This window comes from Uloborus diversus, chromosome 3, assembly GCF_026930045.1.
Source record: "Uloborus diversus isolate 005 chromosome 3, Udiv.v.3.1, whole genome shotgun sequence".
Taxonomy (NCBI): domain Eukaryota; kingdom Metazoa; phylum Arthropoda; class Arachnida; order Araneae; family Uloboridae; genus Uloborus; species Uloborus diversus.
In genome coordinates this window covers 204,133,624-204,150,517 of record NC_072733.1, presented here as the reverse complement: position 1 = coordinate 204,150,517, position 16,894 = coordinate 204,133,624, and the positions used below count along the sequence as shown (strand labels likewise).

At 34.0% G+C, this 16,894-nt stretch overlaps 1 protein-coding gene across 1 annotated transcript in view; it reads left to right on the top strand.

The window, feature by feature from the left end:
- The first annotated feature begins 4,318 nt into the window (after positions 1–4,318).
- The window catches only part of LOC129218522 (chromosome transmission fidelity protein 8 homolog), a 46,268-nt gene continuing 33,692 nt past the window's right edge, over positions 4,319–16,894 (top strand). The window contains exon 1 of the mRNA XM_054852811.1: positions 4,319–4,477. Coding sequence (XP_054708786.1) covers positions 4,455–4,477 — 23 coding nt within the window. The 5' untranslated portion in view covers positions 4,319–4,454. The remainder of the gene's footprint in view (positions 4,478–16,894) is intronic.

Genomic DNA, 16,894 nt, shown 5'->3' with positions numbered 1-16,894 from the left:
TTTGTTACATACTCTATTGCTGTGATGATTTTAAAAAATTGTCCATGGATTAAATGCAGCTAAAAGAAAAATGTAGTAAATTTATAACTGCTATAAGATAGCCTATATAAGCCAAAACGTATAAATGAAATTTCTTAAAATTGGAGGGTGATAGAAAATTTTTGCAAACATATTCTTTTTCAGCACCTTGAAATCTATAAGAAACACTCAAAGTTCATTGAGGAACAGTAAATTCGTTAAAGTTTGTTTTTCAGTGTAATTAAAAATAAATTAATAAGTAAATGAAAATATTTAAGATAAAAAAATATATATAAAAAATAGAAAACGAGAGCTAAAAATAAAGAAGGAAAAGAGGGTAGAATTTTTTTTTTCTTTTTTTTTAGGCGGGGGCACCCATGATTGGCATGGATTCTCACAAAAAATAATAATAATAATAATAATAAAAATAAATAAATAAATAAAATTTTGATTATCTGGCCAGATCCGATTTCAGGGGGTGGGGGAAGTCGAAAAGCAACTATAAAATCTCTCTAATAAATTCTTTTCATAAAGCCAGGGGGATTATCATCCCCTCTCGCTCCCCCCTAAGTGATCGGCTGATAATCGCATTGTTTAATTAAATATGAAGGAGTTGATAAAATGAAGTCACAGTTTGGGAAGCAAATTAAAGGAATGTTTTTAAAGTGGTGAAAATGTTTTCAATTTAAACGCATACTCCTGTTTTGGAGCTTAAAGGGAAGCCTCTATCAAAGCATTATATGCGAGGTTATTTAGCAATTTTATACAGTGCATACACATGGCCACAGGAATCCCCCCCCCCCCCCCGTTAAGAAGTTAGGAACGATGGAATTACCTCCCTCTAAAATTATCCTCCTTCAAAAATTACAATGGCGAAGTTGGCTCCATGAGCGCCCTCTCCTAGACACTCCTAACACGACTAGTCTGAAAAAAAAAAAGCCATGAGTGCTTCATAGCATGGCCTCTGATAAAAAATATTTATGATCTTAAGAAAGCTCATCTCTGCGTTGAAAAAAGAAGACATGGTTTCGACGGGAGTTCTTGGCGCAGACCACACCACTGTTTCGTTTTTTTTTTCTTTTTTTCTTTTTTTTTGGGGGGGGGGGGTAGTTTTAGAAGGTTTTCGATCTCATTTTACTGCTACTACGAAGCCCATCCGCCCAATACGCGTCTCTCAATTGCTATGGAACTCTCCCAAAGAAGGGGGGGGGGCTCGAAGGGGGGGGGGGCTCGCCAAACCCCCTAAAATGAGACCTCCTAAAGCGAGGCAGTTATTAGCGCAGACTGTCTCATTGATCTTTATTTATTTATTTTTTCGGAGGGAGGGGGGTAAGTTTTAAGGGCTTTTAATAGTGCAATCTCAGCTACTCCTTCCCCCAGTGGGCACTCCTAACATATCACACACTATCTAAAAAGTATTACAAAAAACTTGAAGAGAGGGGTTCTGATAAAAAGATGTATGACCTTGAGAGAGTTCATTTCTGTGTGAGAAAATATAGGTGTGCCACGATGGAAACTCCTGGCAGAGATTGCTCCATTGATACTATGAGAAGGGATTTAAAAGTTTTTAAACTCTCTTTTTCTTGGGGGTGGGGGGGTCTGGTTAACGGGGGCGTGCTATTTTGTATTTGAGGGTGTGTGCCTTTCTCCTGGGGGAATATCTCTGATTTGGGTGCGCACGGGGGTACAAGAACAGTCTTTTCCACTGAAATTGATAGGTGGTAATTTTAGAAGACTTTCTTTACAATGACTTTTGAATTTTCATTTTACTATATTCGGGGAGAAGTTGCGCTCATTTGCAATAACACATTTTTCATTTTCCTCGCTGAGTTTTATTACAAACAAAAGTAAAGTTTTTTACAGACAGACCGACAGACATTTTCCCCATTTCAATTCCCTGCTTTTTCGATATTTGTTTAATTATTTTATTTATTCATTTATTTTTCACTTTTTTTTTTTTTTTGCTTTTCACGATATTTTTAAGATGCATTTATTTCATGCATTTTTCTTTCTCTGACTTTTACTGGTCAAGTAGGCTAAAAAGTATAACCGAGTGCTTGAAGAGTAGGGTTGTGATAAAAAGATGTATGACCTTGAGAGGGTTAATTTCTGTGTGGATAGAAGATAGGAGTGTCACGAGGAGGGGGGGGGGTGCTTCTGATTTGGATGCGCACGAGAGTGCCGGGGCAGTCTTTTCCACTGAAATTGGTAGGGGGTAATTTTAGAGGGGTTTTTATCTCCTTTTCAAAGGATTTGTCATTGGGGGGGGGGGGGCGCTACATGGCATTCGAAGGGGCGATACGTTGTCCATGCAGTCAAGAACGGTGACATCCCCCCCAAATGAGACTGCACGAAATGAAATCAAAAATCTTAAATTGCCCCCCCCCCACTGAAATTTTAAATGTTAGATCTGTGCTATACCTCACCTCGCCCCCTCATTGGCATTGGCACCCCTGACAGAAATAACTATCTGAAAAGGCATAAGCAAGTGCTTGTATTTTATGGCTCTGATTAAAAGATGCATGACGTTGAGAGAGTTCATTTCTGTGTGGAAATAAAATAGGAGTGCTGCGATGGGGACTCAAGGCAGAGACTGCGCCATTGATGTTATAGGGGGGGGGGATTTTAGGAGTTTTTATGATCTTATTTGTGGTTGCCGAGCTTCGTTAATGAGGCGTGCTCTATAGCATTTAGGGTGTGTGCCTTTATCCTGGGGGGGGATATTTCTAATTTGTGTACCACACAGGGGTGTATAAGTGCAGTCTTTTTCACTGAAATTGATAGGGAGTAATTTTAGAGGGTTTTTTTTTTTTAGATCTCATTTTGGGGAGTCTTGGCATTAGGGGGGCGCTCCATAGAGTTTGAAGGGGCAAAACGTTGTTCACATACCCAAGAACGATGACGCACCCCTTCCATTGCACGGAGCCCCCTCCCCCCAACAATGAGGCTACACGAAACGAGATCAAAAACCTTTTTCAATTGCTCCCCCCCCCCCTGAAATTTTCAATGTTACACTCAGTGCTACATCTCCCCCGTCTCCTCATTGGCACACCTTTGACGGAAATAACTATCTGAAAAGCATAAGCAAGTGCTTGTATTTTATGACTCTGATAAAAAGATGTATGACTTTGAGAGAATTAATTTCAATGTGAAACAAAAGCAGAGAGGGAAACTCAAAGCGGGGCCAGGGGAGTGAGACAGTCAACTAGATTAAATCATGTACGTGAAATCAAATAAAATTCTTATACTACCTCCAAAAATTTCAGTGTTGTCTGCGCCAGAACCTCCCTCCTCCGCCCGTCTGTTTCTTTTCACATTGAAATGAATTCCCTCAAGGTCATACATATTTTTATCATAGTCTTACAATACAAGCACTTATATGCTTCTTCAGATTATTATGTATGTCAGGGGTGTCCATAAGGGGGGGGAACGTCATCTTAATTGCGGGGGGGGGAGGGGTTAAATTTCTTTAAATTTATTTGTTTAAATTATTTTTTTATTTAAATTATTTTTTTATTTTAATTTTTTATTTTATTTTATTTTATTTATATTTTATTTATTTATTTAGTTTGTGTGTCTGTGTGAGTGTGAGTATGTCATTGGCGTAGCACAGAATTTTTCTAATAAAATTATAATAATAATTAAAAACTAATAAATAAATAAATATTAAAATTTTTTTAACAAATAAATTGAAAAAAAAAGCTAAAAAATAAAAAGGAAAAGAGGGTTGATAAAAAGAGGGGGGGGGGAGATTTGAACTTGGAGGGGGGGCATCCTTGGATTTCGTACGTTTAAACAAAACTGAAATATTTAATATACCGGATCTTATCTCATTTTCGAAGGTGGTTTTTCTTCTCGCGCTATTGTGACTCAAAGGATTCTATTTTTCATTTCCAAGTGCGTTAAGGGAGATTAACCTGAGTTGCCTTAGAAGCAATGTTCGACTGCTTTATTTCATTTTTTTACTTACATACATTTTTCTAAGCTTTTTGAACCATTTCTTTTGATTAGAAATAACATAAAAGTGAAAAAAAAAATGCCTTAACTCGCTCTCAGCATCGAAAATAACAATGGTCACATGACCTTTTAATTTGCCATTTGTGACGTCAAGTAAAAGATCACGTGACTTTATGACGTCACAGGAATCTATCCAATCGCATTTATGGGTTTGATGAGTTGAGTTTAGGAAGAACGTTTTGAGGAGTTGGCAACCCTGCCCCTGTCCCTCGTTTTCGAGGGAAAATAACAAGCAGGTCCTCGTAGGCTACGGCAATGATCACCGTTAATCTAAAGTTAACTTCCGACCGCGGGTGGTCAATACTCAACTTTTCAATGCTCAATAAACGGAACCGGGGCAGTAAATTTGATTTAATGTTGTTTATTATAACTGTTGACGTTATCAATTCTTACTAAGAAATGCTTCGCTCAGTAAAACAATGGTGCAGATATTGGTAAAAATGTAGGTATCCTTTTCACAGCCTTTACATTTGTTGCATGTGTATCTTCCTGCATCAAACATGTTAGGGTTAACCATTGATATCCAATGTTGGTCATGTTAACATATATGTTTATGCTTGTTTCCATGATTTCTACATTTAATGCAATCGTATGATATGGCCCGGAAAATACGGCATGTCACTCTGTTCCGTAAAATACGTATAGATCCGAATGTTGCGAGACGCCGGTCCTTTCCTATCAACAAAGATGCCATTTTGAAAACACGTTGTTATAAAAAATATTTTTCTGCAGATCGTTGTTTTGTTATCTCTCGATCGCAAAAATATGTCGTCGTCAATTTATTTCAGACGCTATTTGGTTGTCTTAACGTGCATTTCGTGTCTTTCATAGCTAAAATGATGCATATGCAAGTTTCCTCACATTTTAAATTTTATACTCAAACTGCCGATTTTGATTACCTACTTTTCGATGTCAGTCTGCTAGGATTTGTTTTCAGCTGAGTTGCGTTGAATCTTGAGAATCCCTTATGAAAAATCTCAAGACGCGAAGATTTTACTTCAATAATCACTTTATTACAAATGATAACGTTATTAAAGTTTAAGCGATTGTCCGAATATCTAAAATGTAGCGCTTCTCGACTCATTTTCCGATCACAACTGTTTCAAATTCAATATAATAGAGACTCCTTGATTCTCAGAATCATCTTTTTAGATATTTGTTCCTTTGCTCGTGATTGGTGTTCAAATATTTTTACGATAAATTGATGTGACATTTATATTATTATTGTGGATTAATATGTAATACATCTAGTTGTCATGTTTTTACGTTTTTATAAATCATTTTTTCTGCTACTTATGTACATTTTGATATGCCAAAAATTTTGGAGTGCAGCATATTTTTTCGTTCCCTACTCATCACAATTGTTGCACGCAGTTGGCAGTAGTATTCAACATTTCTTCACTTTTTATATTTTGAAAAAATTATATTTTGAAAAAATCATTAATATAATAAAAACACAGACTGTACAATAATTGTGTGCTTTAATTATGTTGTGCTTTTATAGTTACTAGTTGCACCATGATATTTTTTCATTTCTTGTATATTTTGTTGACCAAATTTTACAGTTAAATTAGTTTTTACTGGCAGATATTCGAAATAAATAATTCCTTTATATAATAAAAGGTGCTACTTGTAACCCCAAAACCCATGTTTGTCGAAACTTTCCAGTCCTAAACAATCCAAACTTGACTCAAAACTGCTCATATAAAAACAAATTGTTAACAAAGAATCTTACAATTGCTTTTCTACCATCTCCATCATTGATCTTTGTTTTCATTTTCTTGTTTGTTCTTTTAATTAATGGCCGCTGCATTTAGCACCTTTTTAGGGGAAGTAACAACAGTTTTATTTGTTCCACGTTTTGGAGTGAAACTACATTTGTTGCAATCCTTAACATGTTATGTTCAATTCCTAAAATGACAACAAATCTAGAAATGCAATTATGTTTTTGACCATGGTGGACGTATCCAAGGATATAATCTGGCAGTAAATAGTAGGTGTTTTTTGATTACTTTTCCTTCTCTAATTTTCAAAGCCTAAGTGATCTTTCTGTATTTTTAGGTAAGTGTTTAGCCTCAGACTCCAAAGTATTTGAAATTTATCAAAGTATGTACAACAGCTGCAAATGTTCAGTAATTTTTTTGCTGTTTTGTAGAGCCTTTTTTTTTTGGTTGTGCATCAAATGGCTTTGCTATCATAGAAACAAAATATTATGTTCATTTGATATTTACCTATTTCCGAGGACGGTCGTATTTTTAAGTTGGCTAATTCCGTCTTTTCTACAATTTCAGTTAATATAGTTTAAAAGTTTATCTCAGTTATCTATGCCACTTCTTGACATCAGCTGTAAGGTTCTTGTCCCGTCTATTCCATTTGAGGTAAGGTGCATTTTTTCCAATAAACAATTTATTGCAGTACATGCTGTTGAAAATGTGAAATGTTCTGATTTGGTCCATTCTTTTTCATTTCTGCTGAAATAATTTTTATCTGCTTGAGCGTTGTTGTTTTTCTGGCCTGAATCTGCAACTTCTGTAAAAATTTCGGTTGCCTCCATCTGGTGTGAAACAGGCGTCAAAATTATCTGTGTCATTTACATCTGTGCCTTAATGGTGGCAGATAAAAGAATGGATACCGTATTGGAGGATCACACTAATTCTGCAAAAAGCTAAACAACCTGACACAGCCCCATTAGAAAGAAAGAAAAACGTTTTTTCCCCCTCCTGTACATGCATATTGCCATCCTATCTGCAGAGGAGCAGTATGGCCATTCAGCAACTGAATTGCCAATCTGAGGGAGGGGGGGAACTTGATTTTACCAATTAAGTCCTAAAGCGACTTGTTTTAACTCTTCTCTACTTTGAAACCTTTGAGAATTACTTTGATTCCAAATAAGGTTTTCTTTTAGTATTTACCACGGCTTATATATATATAGCATATGTTTTTTTATTTCCAAATTAAACCGTTAGTTTTTGAATAAGTTCTAAATTGTAGTAGTTATTTTGTTTCCTTCAGAACTGGTATCTGTATCTGGAAACCTCGATGGAAGAAGTTTGTGTCACTCATTCAGGTTTGCAAGTTGTATTTGTCTTTATAAATCTGGTTGTCGTTGTGTGGTAGCTAGATTGGCAATTTGGGGTGCACTGCGTCACTTTTCCAAATGTACCGTAATTTGGTGTGAAGTCAGTCTTCTATAGGTACGTACATGCCATAAGGACTCGTTTATAGGGGTAGGCAACCATTCACAGCACAACAACGCATTCACGCAAAGAAAGAACAAGGACGGGAGAGAGAAAGTACGTCCACGCTCGAGCCGGGATTTGAAACTGGACTTTCCTGTCGTAGTCGGTTTCCTCTGAATACTAGACAAGGCAGGTGGCAAATCTTGTTTGTAAAAGTAGTATGATTCTTTCAGAGAGAGACATAAATGGACTTTCTTCTCTCTTATAAATCAGAGTTTAAAATATCATTTACATAAGCTTTATATACTCGGGTCTGGATTTACGTACAAGCTAAGTAAACTATAGCTTAGGGTCCCCCCAACTTCTGGAAATTAGCATGAATCAGTACAAAAAGAAAATCCTTAAAAAAAGAAATTTCATTTTCTACTGCTTGAACATTTGGAAATTGTGGCTACAAACCACAAATGGGAGGGGTTAGGGAGAAGGAATGCCAATATGTGTCAAATTCAGCTCCTTGTTACATCCTGCACCAAAAATGTAAAAACCATGGTTCTCAAATTTCTGAAACATATTAGAAAGACTCGTAGTTTCATATCTTGCTATTTATATAATTCCAAATGCAATATTTTGGAAATTCTTTTGTTATTGCCTGCTTTTAGCTTACTTCTGCATATTGTCGATCTGTTTAGCATGGAAAAAAAAAACTACCTCTATTTCTTTTCGTTTTCTGCCACACTTGCAATTGAAGTAAAGTTGTCGTGAGAAGTCTTAGTTTCTTTTAAATTTAAAAAAGAATTTCTTACAAAGTTAGAACTGGACTAAAAATTTACAATCAAGTACTAAAATATCAGAGACTCTGAAGTACAAATGAACTGCGTTCAATAATTTCAATTGTTCTAGAGTCCTTGAAAGTTATTAATAAGTGTTTAAAAATCTTAAGCAAAGTGGGCTCCAATTTTATTTCTTATCAAGTTTATACATTATGAATTATTCAAATGGGTGGTATGTTACTCTCTTGTTACATATTTTCTTAAAACTATACACCATTTTATATTTAATTCATTGTTGTATTTGTGGGTGGGTTGGAGGGGTAATTGAAAACTAATTGCATCAAAAGCCAATGTGAGCAAGTAACAACATATTGTCTTTTCTCTTCTGCGCTTTTTCTCTCTGTCAGCTGCTGTCATTGATTTGTCGAATCAAAAACAATTTTTACTGTGTGTTATCTTAAAAAAAAGTTTTGTTTGCCTATTTCTGTCCTGATATTTTTGTAGTTCCAACTATATCTTATACAACTTCAAAATGCAGGATTTTATATCCATTTCAAAAAATTACCCCCGGAACCCCGAAAATGGGGAATATTCTAAAGGGGGGTCTGCTTAAAGGGGAGTCCTGAGTCACCCTTTTGGATACTATTCCCCCTGTTAAGGTCTATCCAAACAGAACCATTGAGAAAAACACATTAAAACACAATCAACAAAGTAAAAGCATTGCTGTAGGTATCAGAGGAAAGAGACAACCATAGTAAAGAGAAAAAAAGTAATGCCTCTTACACCACCGAGAGAAACATTGTTCAAACTACAAAAGGGGCCCCGTTAAGTCTAAATCCGGCCCTGTATATACTGCTTGACTTTAAAAATGCAACACCAAGAAGTGGTGGTCTGGAAGGAATGAAATTTGGCAAAAAGACAGACGGCAAGGAACAGTAAGTGATCTTTATTTCTAACCGATATTCAGATTGTAGAACGAGAACAGTGTCGGAAGAGTGTAGGACCACCTGACATAATCAACAATAGTTGACAGGGATGGCTGTTCCATACCCTGTCTACCCAAAAGCATAATGCTACTAAATTTGAGACATGCATTGCAGAATAGATGCCAGAGCTGCAGAACAATTCTGCCCAGTGGTTGGGGAGTTGAATACGGAAGTAATTAGTGGAAAGTGGATCCTTTTTCATTTCTTTGATACATTGTAATGAATTAAATAGTTTTCAGCAACATCTAGTATGTCAACTTCATGAAAACGTACCTGTGTAGCTGCTTCCGTAGGTAGGAAAGCACTGCTGTGTGTTTTGGTGTTGCAGCCTTCTATTCCAGGGGGTCTCGGGGAGGGCCGGTGGGAGTGGGAAAGGTACGTTCTGGCTTGAAGTGCTTGATTAGTGATTTTACCCAAACTTTGAAATTAAGTTGTGCACGTAGTAATTAACAGATTTTTATTGTAGATAGTCATTTTGTTCAGAATTTTAATTTCTACAAGTAATCTGTGTATATGTATGGCCATTGAAAGCGTTATTTTTGAGATATTGTTATATAAATGAAAAAACAGGTGTTTTTTGTCACTAATTTGGCCGTAACGGCTAAAGCTCACTTAGTAGAAGGGGAAAACTTAGTATGGTCGTTCCAGATCCATACGGTATAGATTAAAGCAATTTCCAGCTTTCCACCAATTACTTCCGTATTCAACCTTTTTTCGCTCCCTAACCACTGGCCAAAGAGGAAAGCTCTGACAAATTTTCTGCAGAAATTCTATAGAATTCTGCAGATTTCCTACCAATATCTTCCAACTCTCAATAGAATTTTCAGAAGTTCTGCAAGTTTCTTTAAATAAGAAGAAAATCCAAAATTCTCGCAAATTATAATAATTTGGCAGAAAGCTCACCATGTTGAATTCGATAAGTCCTTTGCAGAAACTTTTGATTTACTTTGAATTTAAAAACATCTGCAGAATTTGTACCAAATTAAGATATTTGCAGAAATGCTGCTGATTTCTGCAGAAAATCATCCTTGCCTACAACCTGCTTTGTGCCCTTAAAAGCACAGTACAGGAATAAGATTTTTCTGGTTTTCCCGGAATTCCAGCTTTTTCCGTCTGTTCTGTAAAGTTTTTCTCCTGGTTTTACTTCTTAAAGCTTCCCAGCTATCCTATTTTTCTTAAAAATGTGAAAAAATTCTGTATTTTCTTAAGTGTTTTTGGTTCCCCTTTACCTTATTTTTCCCAATCGATCTTCATCCACTGCAATTCCTGCCGTAAACGTATATTTTGGAAACATGCCAACATTGACCATTCCAAAAATCCCATTACCGAAAATTGCGTGTCGTTTATGATTTCAATCCTTTTGCATTCAGAAAAGTTTTTCAATTACTTAGAAAGTTTTGAAGTGTTTTATTATATGCAACCCAAATTGTGTTTATTATTTCAGAAATTTATTTATTTAGTTACATTATTTTAATTGCTCCTTCATGCCAAATAAAAAAAAAATTCTTACACCTAGTATCGGATTTTCATAAAATTTTGCATATTTTTGCTCTTTCTATGCATTTTAGAAAGCATTAAAGGTAATTTTTCAAGAATCTCAATCGGTTTAGTTTTACACCTTGTTAAAGTTATTTTGTTTTTGTAGTTTTCATGATCAAATAAATTTAGTGCTCTTTAATTAGCCATTTGTTTGAAAGCTGTGATGTTTCCGGAAAAATCTCATTTCTACTGAAATAAATAGCAACAGTTAAGTTTTAAAAACTGGGGAGAGGGGAAAAAGACAACTCCAATATGAAGCAATTTAGATTTTGTCAGGGACAGAGTTTGCAAACGGCGTCCAATCACCTTGAAGAGCACGTTGGGAGTGCGAGCACTGTGTGGTCGGGCATTATGCTACCGTAAAATTGTATTGGGCACCCCCTGAAGGTAAAGGAGTACCACCGGCTGTAGCACATATGTCTTGTTGTTTGACCGTCATAGTGCGCTGAATACGAACTACAGGCCGAGGAGTCGGTCACCTTTCTCACCTTTAGTCACCTTTTAAAAATTTGGTTACTTTTAGTCACCTTTTGCAACTTTTGTCACCTTTCTCACCTTTCTTGAAATGTCTTAGGATTTTTTTAAAAAATAATTAAATCCTTGAAAAGTACCTGAATGATAGCTTTATCAGTGAAATTAATTAAAAAAGTAGCATTAAATATGCCCCCCCCCTTGTTGTTTAAGAAAAATAGCTATGCTACCGGAAAATCCAGGAATTTTTTTTTATTACTTGCAATTGCACCCTATGAGCAGAATCGGTCTTTCTGTCCCCCTTCAACCGTCAGACGCATTTTCCGCAAGTCTTGTCTAAACGCCATTTTGTTTCCTATCGTGTTTCTGGCCATAGAGTGTTGTTCGACTAAAGTTCAGCTGTGCAATTTGTTTCTACACACTTTGTTGATTGAGCGGTCATCGAATGCAAGTTGTCTTCCGTGTTTATCAAATGACATCATCTGAAGTCTCTGAATCTCACGGAATCTCACGCTCATCTCTAGCCAGGCGCGTTACTTACTTGTTTTACTTTTACTGACTTCGAAAGTCGCGACTAAGCAGCCACAAGCGGTTCGATTTGAAAAAGGGGTGATGAGTTAAAGAGGCGTGCCTGGATGTCTTCTTTGAGCTGTCTTCTTTGAGCGCAGAATAGTGAAAAGTTTTGGTTTGTGTTTATAGTTTCACTTTGTGTTTGCACAGAAATGGTTAGTTTGGGTTTTATTTTTGCTGCGCAAGTGGGAAGTGAACTTGGTCTGTGTAAACATTTCTTAACATTTCTTTTTTTGGTGTGTCTCAGAGAATCTCCGAATTTTTTTTTTTTTTTAGGTTTCAATGCTTTATATGGCTAGTTCCAGTAAAAATGAAGCTTTTAGAAGCAGATGCTAGCTAAAAGCTTTATTTTATGTAACGGCAAGATTGATTTTATTAAAGTACGGTTTTAACAAGGTTTGGTAATGTAATGATTTGGTTCTTCCACATTCATTTTAAAAAGCTGCTGATTTTATAAAATCCAAAGATTATAGAAGTGGCGGTTTGTGTTTATTTATTTACTGAATTGGAACAAAACAACTGCTGTAAACCTATTTGAAACAAAATGCACTACGACAGTATTTTTGATAAATGAGATATTATTTTCCTAGATTCAATAAGGAATAAATTTATGTTTAAAAAAAAAGAAAAGAAATAAAAAAAACTGCCAACCAACGCATCTAACATGAGTCCCGATTAAAAAAAAAAACATAAATACCCTCACATCATTATCTGCATCACCCTTATTTTGATCAAATCAGAAGAGACCATGACAGCATTCCTGCTTATTCGGCATTATTTTTTATTCCTAAGCCTGATAAGTTGGGTATTGTAAATTGACTAGGACCAGTCCAGCTGGGCCCAGAGTCTGTTGCTGGTCGTCACTTTTGTATTTGTATTTGTAATTATTAATAACTTGATTTAACACTACATTTTTTACTTCCCATGGACATGTCATGGAATATTTTCAGAGCTGGCTAAAAAAATTAAAAAATAAATAAAACAAGAAAGAAAAAATCATGAACAGCTTCAGGCATATGAAATGATATTTTCAGTTTCATACTTCAACATCATTTTATTTTTGCATTGTAAGTACATTTTGTTAAAGTCTGATTTTTCAAATTGGTTTTCCCAGTTATTCTCTACTGTCAAGACTTCCGATTTAATATTTATGCTTTGTATTTACTAAGAAAAACGAAAGAATGCTGATAATTTTTGGACAAGCTAAAAAAAGAAAAAAACAATGCTAAAAATGTGATTGAATAACATAAATTATATGTTCAAGAAATGCATCATCTTGCTCTTTACTTCACAATTTCGAGCTTTATTACGTCGATTAAATATATATATATAATAAGGTTATATAGAGCTTACATTGAAAGTTTTTGAAAATGTCTTAAAATTTTTATTTTACTACTTCTAGCCTTATAATATTCATTTTCAAAATTGTAAAGAAATCTTTACAAGAAATATATAGGCTATTTTGGTAAAAGTCAGTAAAAAGGGATAATCCTTTTCTGTTTTTTGAGTTCTTAACAAATTGCTTTTGGTCACCTTTTAGTTACTTTTTTGTCACCTTTTAGTCACCTTTGTTTTCAAATTTGTCACCTTTCTCACTTTTTTCAAAGGCCATCAGCAGTCCTCAGCCTGGAACTAGAGGTAATGTGCAGGGGTGGAAAATCTGCCAAACTGCACCAATTTCGAATTCTGATACAAAACGGCCAAGTTCGCGATTTTTGCACCTAAAATGCAATTTTATTATTTAAAAACATTCACGACAAGAAAAAAATAGCTGTTGCATTCACTTTTTGTCATTCAAAGCTAAAAAGGCGCATATAAGTAAAAAAAGGGATTAGGAATTGCTTATATCCGCCGAAAGTTTCGTACCGTGCTTTAAGTTTCAATCCTTTTGCAGCTTGTAAATTTTCCAACGATTTTGAAATTTGGAAGTTATTTTCCCCTATGTTACTTTAAATTGGTTTATTTTATTTCTTATTGTATGTATGATTATTTCATGTTTTGAGTAAAATTGAGATGTGGAGAAAAGTAAAATAGCGGGTAAAAGTGGAATGGGGAAATATTTGCTCTGCTTTTAGCGCCATCTATCTAGTAATATTTTAATTATGTTGTAACATATGTAGTCTACGCCAGTCAAGAACGCATTACCTCTAAAATTCAAAGAATATGATAATACATGCCATTTTCAAAAATTGATACTCATTTTGTAATAATTGTTAGTCAAGAATTAGTTTTGTCATTATATGATGAAGTTCTTGTTATTAACATTTTAAATATTAATTTACACCTTCTAATATTCGGTGCCGTATTTTTTGCTTAATATTATGCTTATTTATATTTTAAGTGCTTTGTACAGTTAGTCAAGTGCGTGCGGGGCAATGCGGATGGGCAAAGTGAAAAATTTTGTTTCATTTGCGTATAAAACGTATTGATTTATTGATTGTTTCTTTTGCCATCCTTCATTTAATAATTAACTTATTCATTCATTTACATATTTTTTTTATTAATTCATAATTTTATTCCTTCATTTACTTTTTCTCATATATTTACTTATTTGTTTATTGTTTTGTTTCCTTTTCATTAATTCTTTTCTTTAATTTTACTCATTTATTTGATCAATAATATCTTTGACAGTAAAAAAGAAAGTATTTCACTAGAAAAAAAATATTTTTCACTTTGCCACAAAAAAAAAGCACCTTTTTTGAAAATTCAAATTTACTGCCAAAAAAAAAAAAATAATAATGAAGGTTTTATTTTCAAATTCTTTCTTTATGTACCGTAATTTTCAGAACAAATTTGTAGTTCATTTTGAAAAAGTAAGTTCTCTTAACTATTTCACTACTTATATTTTAATAATATATTGTTGCCTCAGAGCAAAAATAAGCTATCTTAGTGTTATTTCAGGGATTAGATAACTTACTGTTGCTCTGAGGCAATAATGTGTAGAAAAAGTGTCTTAAAAGTTCATAAAAATACTAAAAATTAAAAAAAAAATGCATTTAAGCAGGATTTTGTGTTCATATTTTAATAATCTAATAAAGAAAATTAGAAATGTTATTTTTAAGAAACATTACGTAGAAAACTAAAATCCACATATAAATTGCCAAACTAATGAAAAGTCTGTATTTTCTCGGGGGGGATCAAGTTCCCCCTCCTGAAGTTCCCCCCCCCCCTGAAGGGATCATGTATCATTTGATGCGGGAATACATGATCTCTTTATGAAATTTTTGAAAAAAATTATTTTACCAAAACTATCTGTTTAATTTCCACTAAAAAAAATACTGTCAGATAGAGGAAAAAATTGCCTTTGTTCATGTACTTTTGCAAACTAAAGTGGGGATCAAGTATTCCCAGTCTCCCCTACCAGATACTATCGATGTTAAGTAAGAAAATTTTCTCTGGTACTGGTGAAATTTGAATTAATCAAAAGTGACACATCAACATTGAGTGAAGTTTAATATAATGCAAATATGGGGGGGGGGGGGTCATGGCATGGAAATCGACATACAAGACTGTGATATGAAGTCCACATCCTTTTTTTATATATATGTAATTTTTTTTGTTCAACCAATGAAATGTTACTTCAGTCCTGCTTAATAAAGTTAAAAGTAATGTTTATCTATTGCCTGAAGAATCAGTAAGCTTTTTTTCATGTAAAGCTTTCTTTTTTAAAAATAAATAATATCTTCAGTAATTATGTCTTCTTTTTTAAGGATTTTAAAAATTTTCAAAGGTCTAAATACTGAAAGTCTAAAGCTTGAGGAACTTTAACATATTGATTTATTCATTTTTTTTCCTTTTTCTTTCTTTCTTTCTTTTTTTTTTTTTTTTTTTTTTTTTTTGTCAGTGCAAGGGGGACCTATTAATTCAAGTATTAAAAGTAAAATTTCAGATATTGATGCAAGATGATAAAATTTAAACAGGTGTATAAGTTTGGTTATGTATGTGTGAGTAACTTATCCATGTAATGGTTTCTAAATTAAATTCATGACATGTTGAGGCATAAAAACTTTTATTTCTTCTAAGTAAATCTTTAATTCATGTGATTTTTTAAATTTAATTTTATTTTCAAATCTTTCTGTTGAAGATGTGTTTTGTACCCAAAACTTTATTTCAAGTCAGCTAATCAATTCCAAAAAAAGTTTTTTTTTCTTTTATACCAAAGTAAAAAAGAATCTCCCATCTTTATACTAGTATCTCCTTCCTCCTCCCCCCCCCCCCCGCCCGTTTTTTTTTTTTTGTAGCAATTAGAAACTGTTTATAAATATGTTTTTTCTTCTCTCTCTCTCTCTCTCTTTAGCTTTGTGTGTAATAAATATACAAAAGGCATTTTTAAGTTGGAAAATCCTTTAGTTATTGTCCTTGTCTTGCTATAAAAAAATGTATGACAAATGTTTGCAATAACTGCTAAGAAACAACTCTGTGGTTGGTTACCAAAAGTTGATTTGTCGAATTTGTCATCTTTTCAGGAGAGTGAAAACAAAACATGATATGTAGAGTTATCAAATTTTGGTGCTGAGTTATATGAAAGTTTTTATTATACCATGTTTGGTAGTTCATATTTTTTCTACTCAACAAATTCTGGCATAGAAAAATACCACTCTAAACGCATATCATGATCTGTAAAGTAGAACATGGTCAAATTTGACAGATCAACTTTTGACACATAACCGCTGAACTAAATTTAGATTCTAGTTAAGTATGAATTTGATTAGTTTTATGAATAATTGTACATTTAGTAAAAGTAGTTATGGCACACTTTTTAAAAATTGCTACCAAATTGGGTTTTTTGCTACAAATGTTTTGTATTTGCTTCAAACTGTGTAGCGACAGTAGCAGGGTTGACTTTTTGCCGGCAGAAACTGGTTAGAACCAGTAAAAACCGGCCGAAACTGGCAAAAACTTAAAAGTGTCTTTAATAACTCAAGTAATTAGCAAATAATATTTGTTTAAGTCAACTAAAAAATTAAACATCATTTTATCATTTTAAAACATAAAATTCAATGCTAGTGCCCTTGATTTAGTTTTCTTTAACTTTTCAATTACAGAGGCTCATAGTATTTGGATTAATTTAACAAAGGATAAAAAATCAGCATACGAAAGAGTTTTTGCCATGCCGGTTTTAACCGGTTTCTACCAGTGGTTTTAACCACCTCGGCAGAAACTCGCCAACCCTGGACAGTAGTGTAAAAAATTAAAGATTTTGTTACGAAATCGTGAATCCATTCGATATTAAGCTGATCATTTTTATACTAAACTGTTTTTATTGATACAAATCTGTTCGTTCTGCAAAATTAGCTGATACAAAGCTGATACAGAAATGAATTTTTGATTTTCCACCTCTATC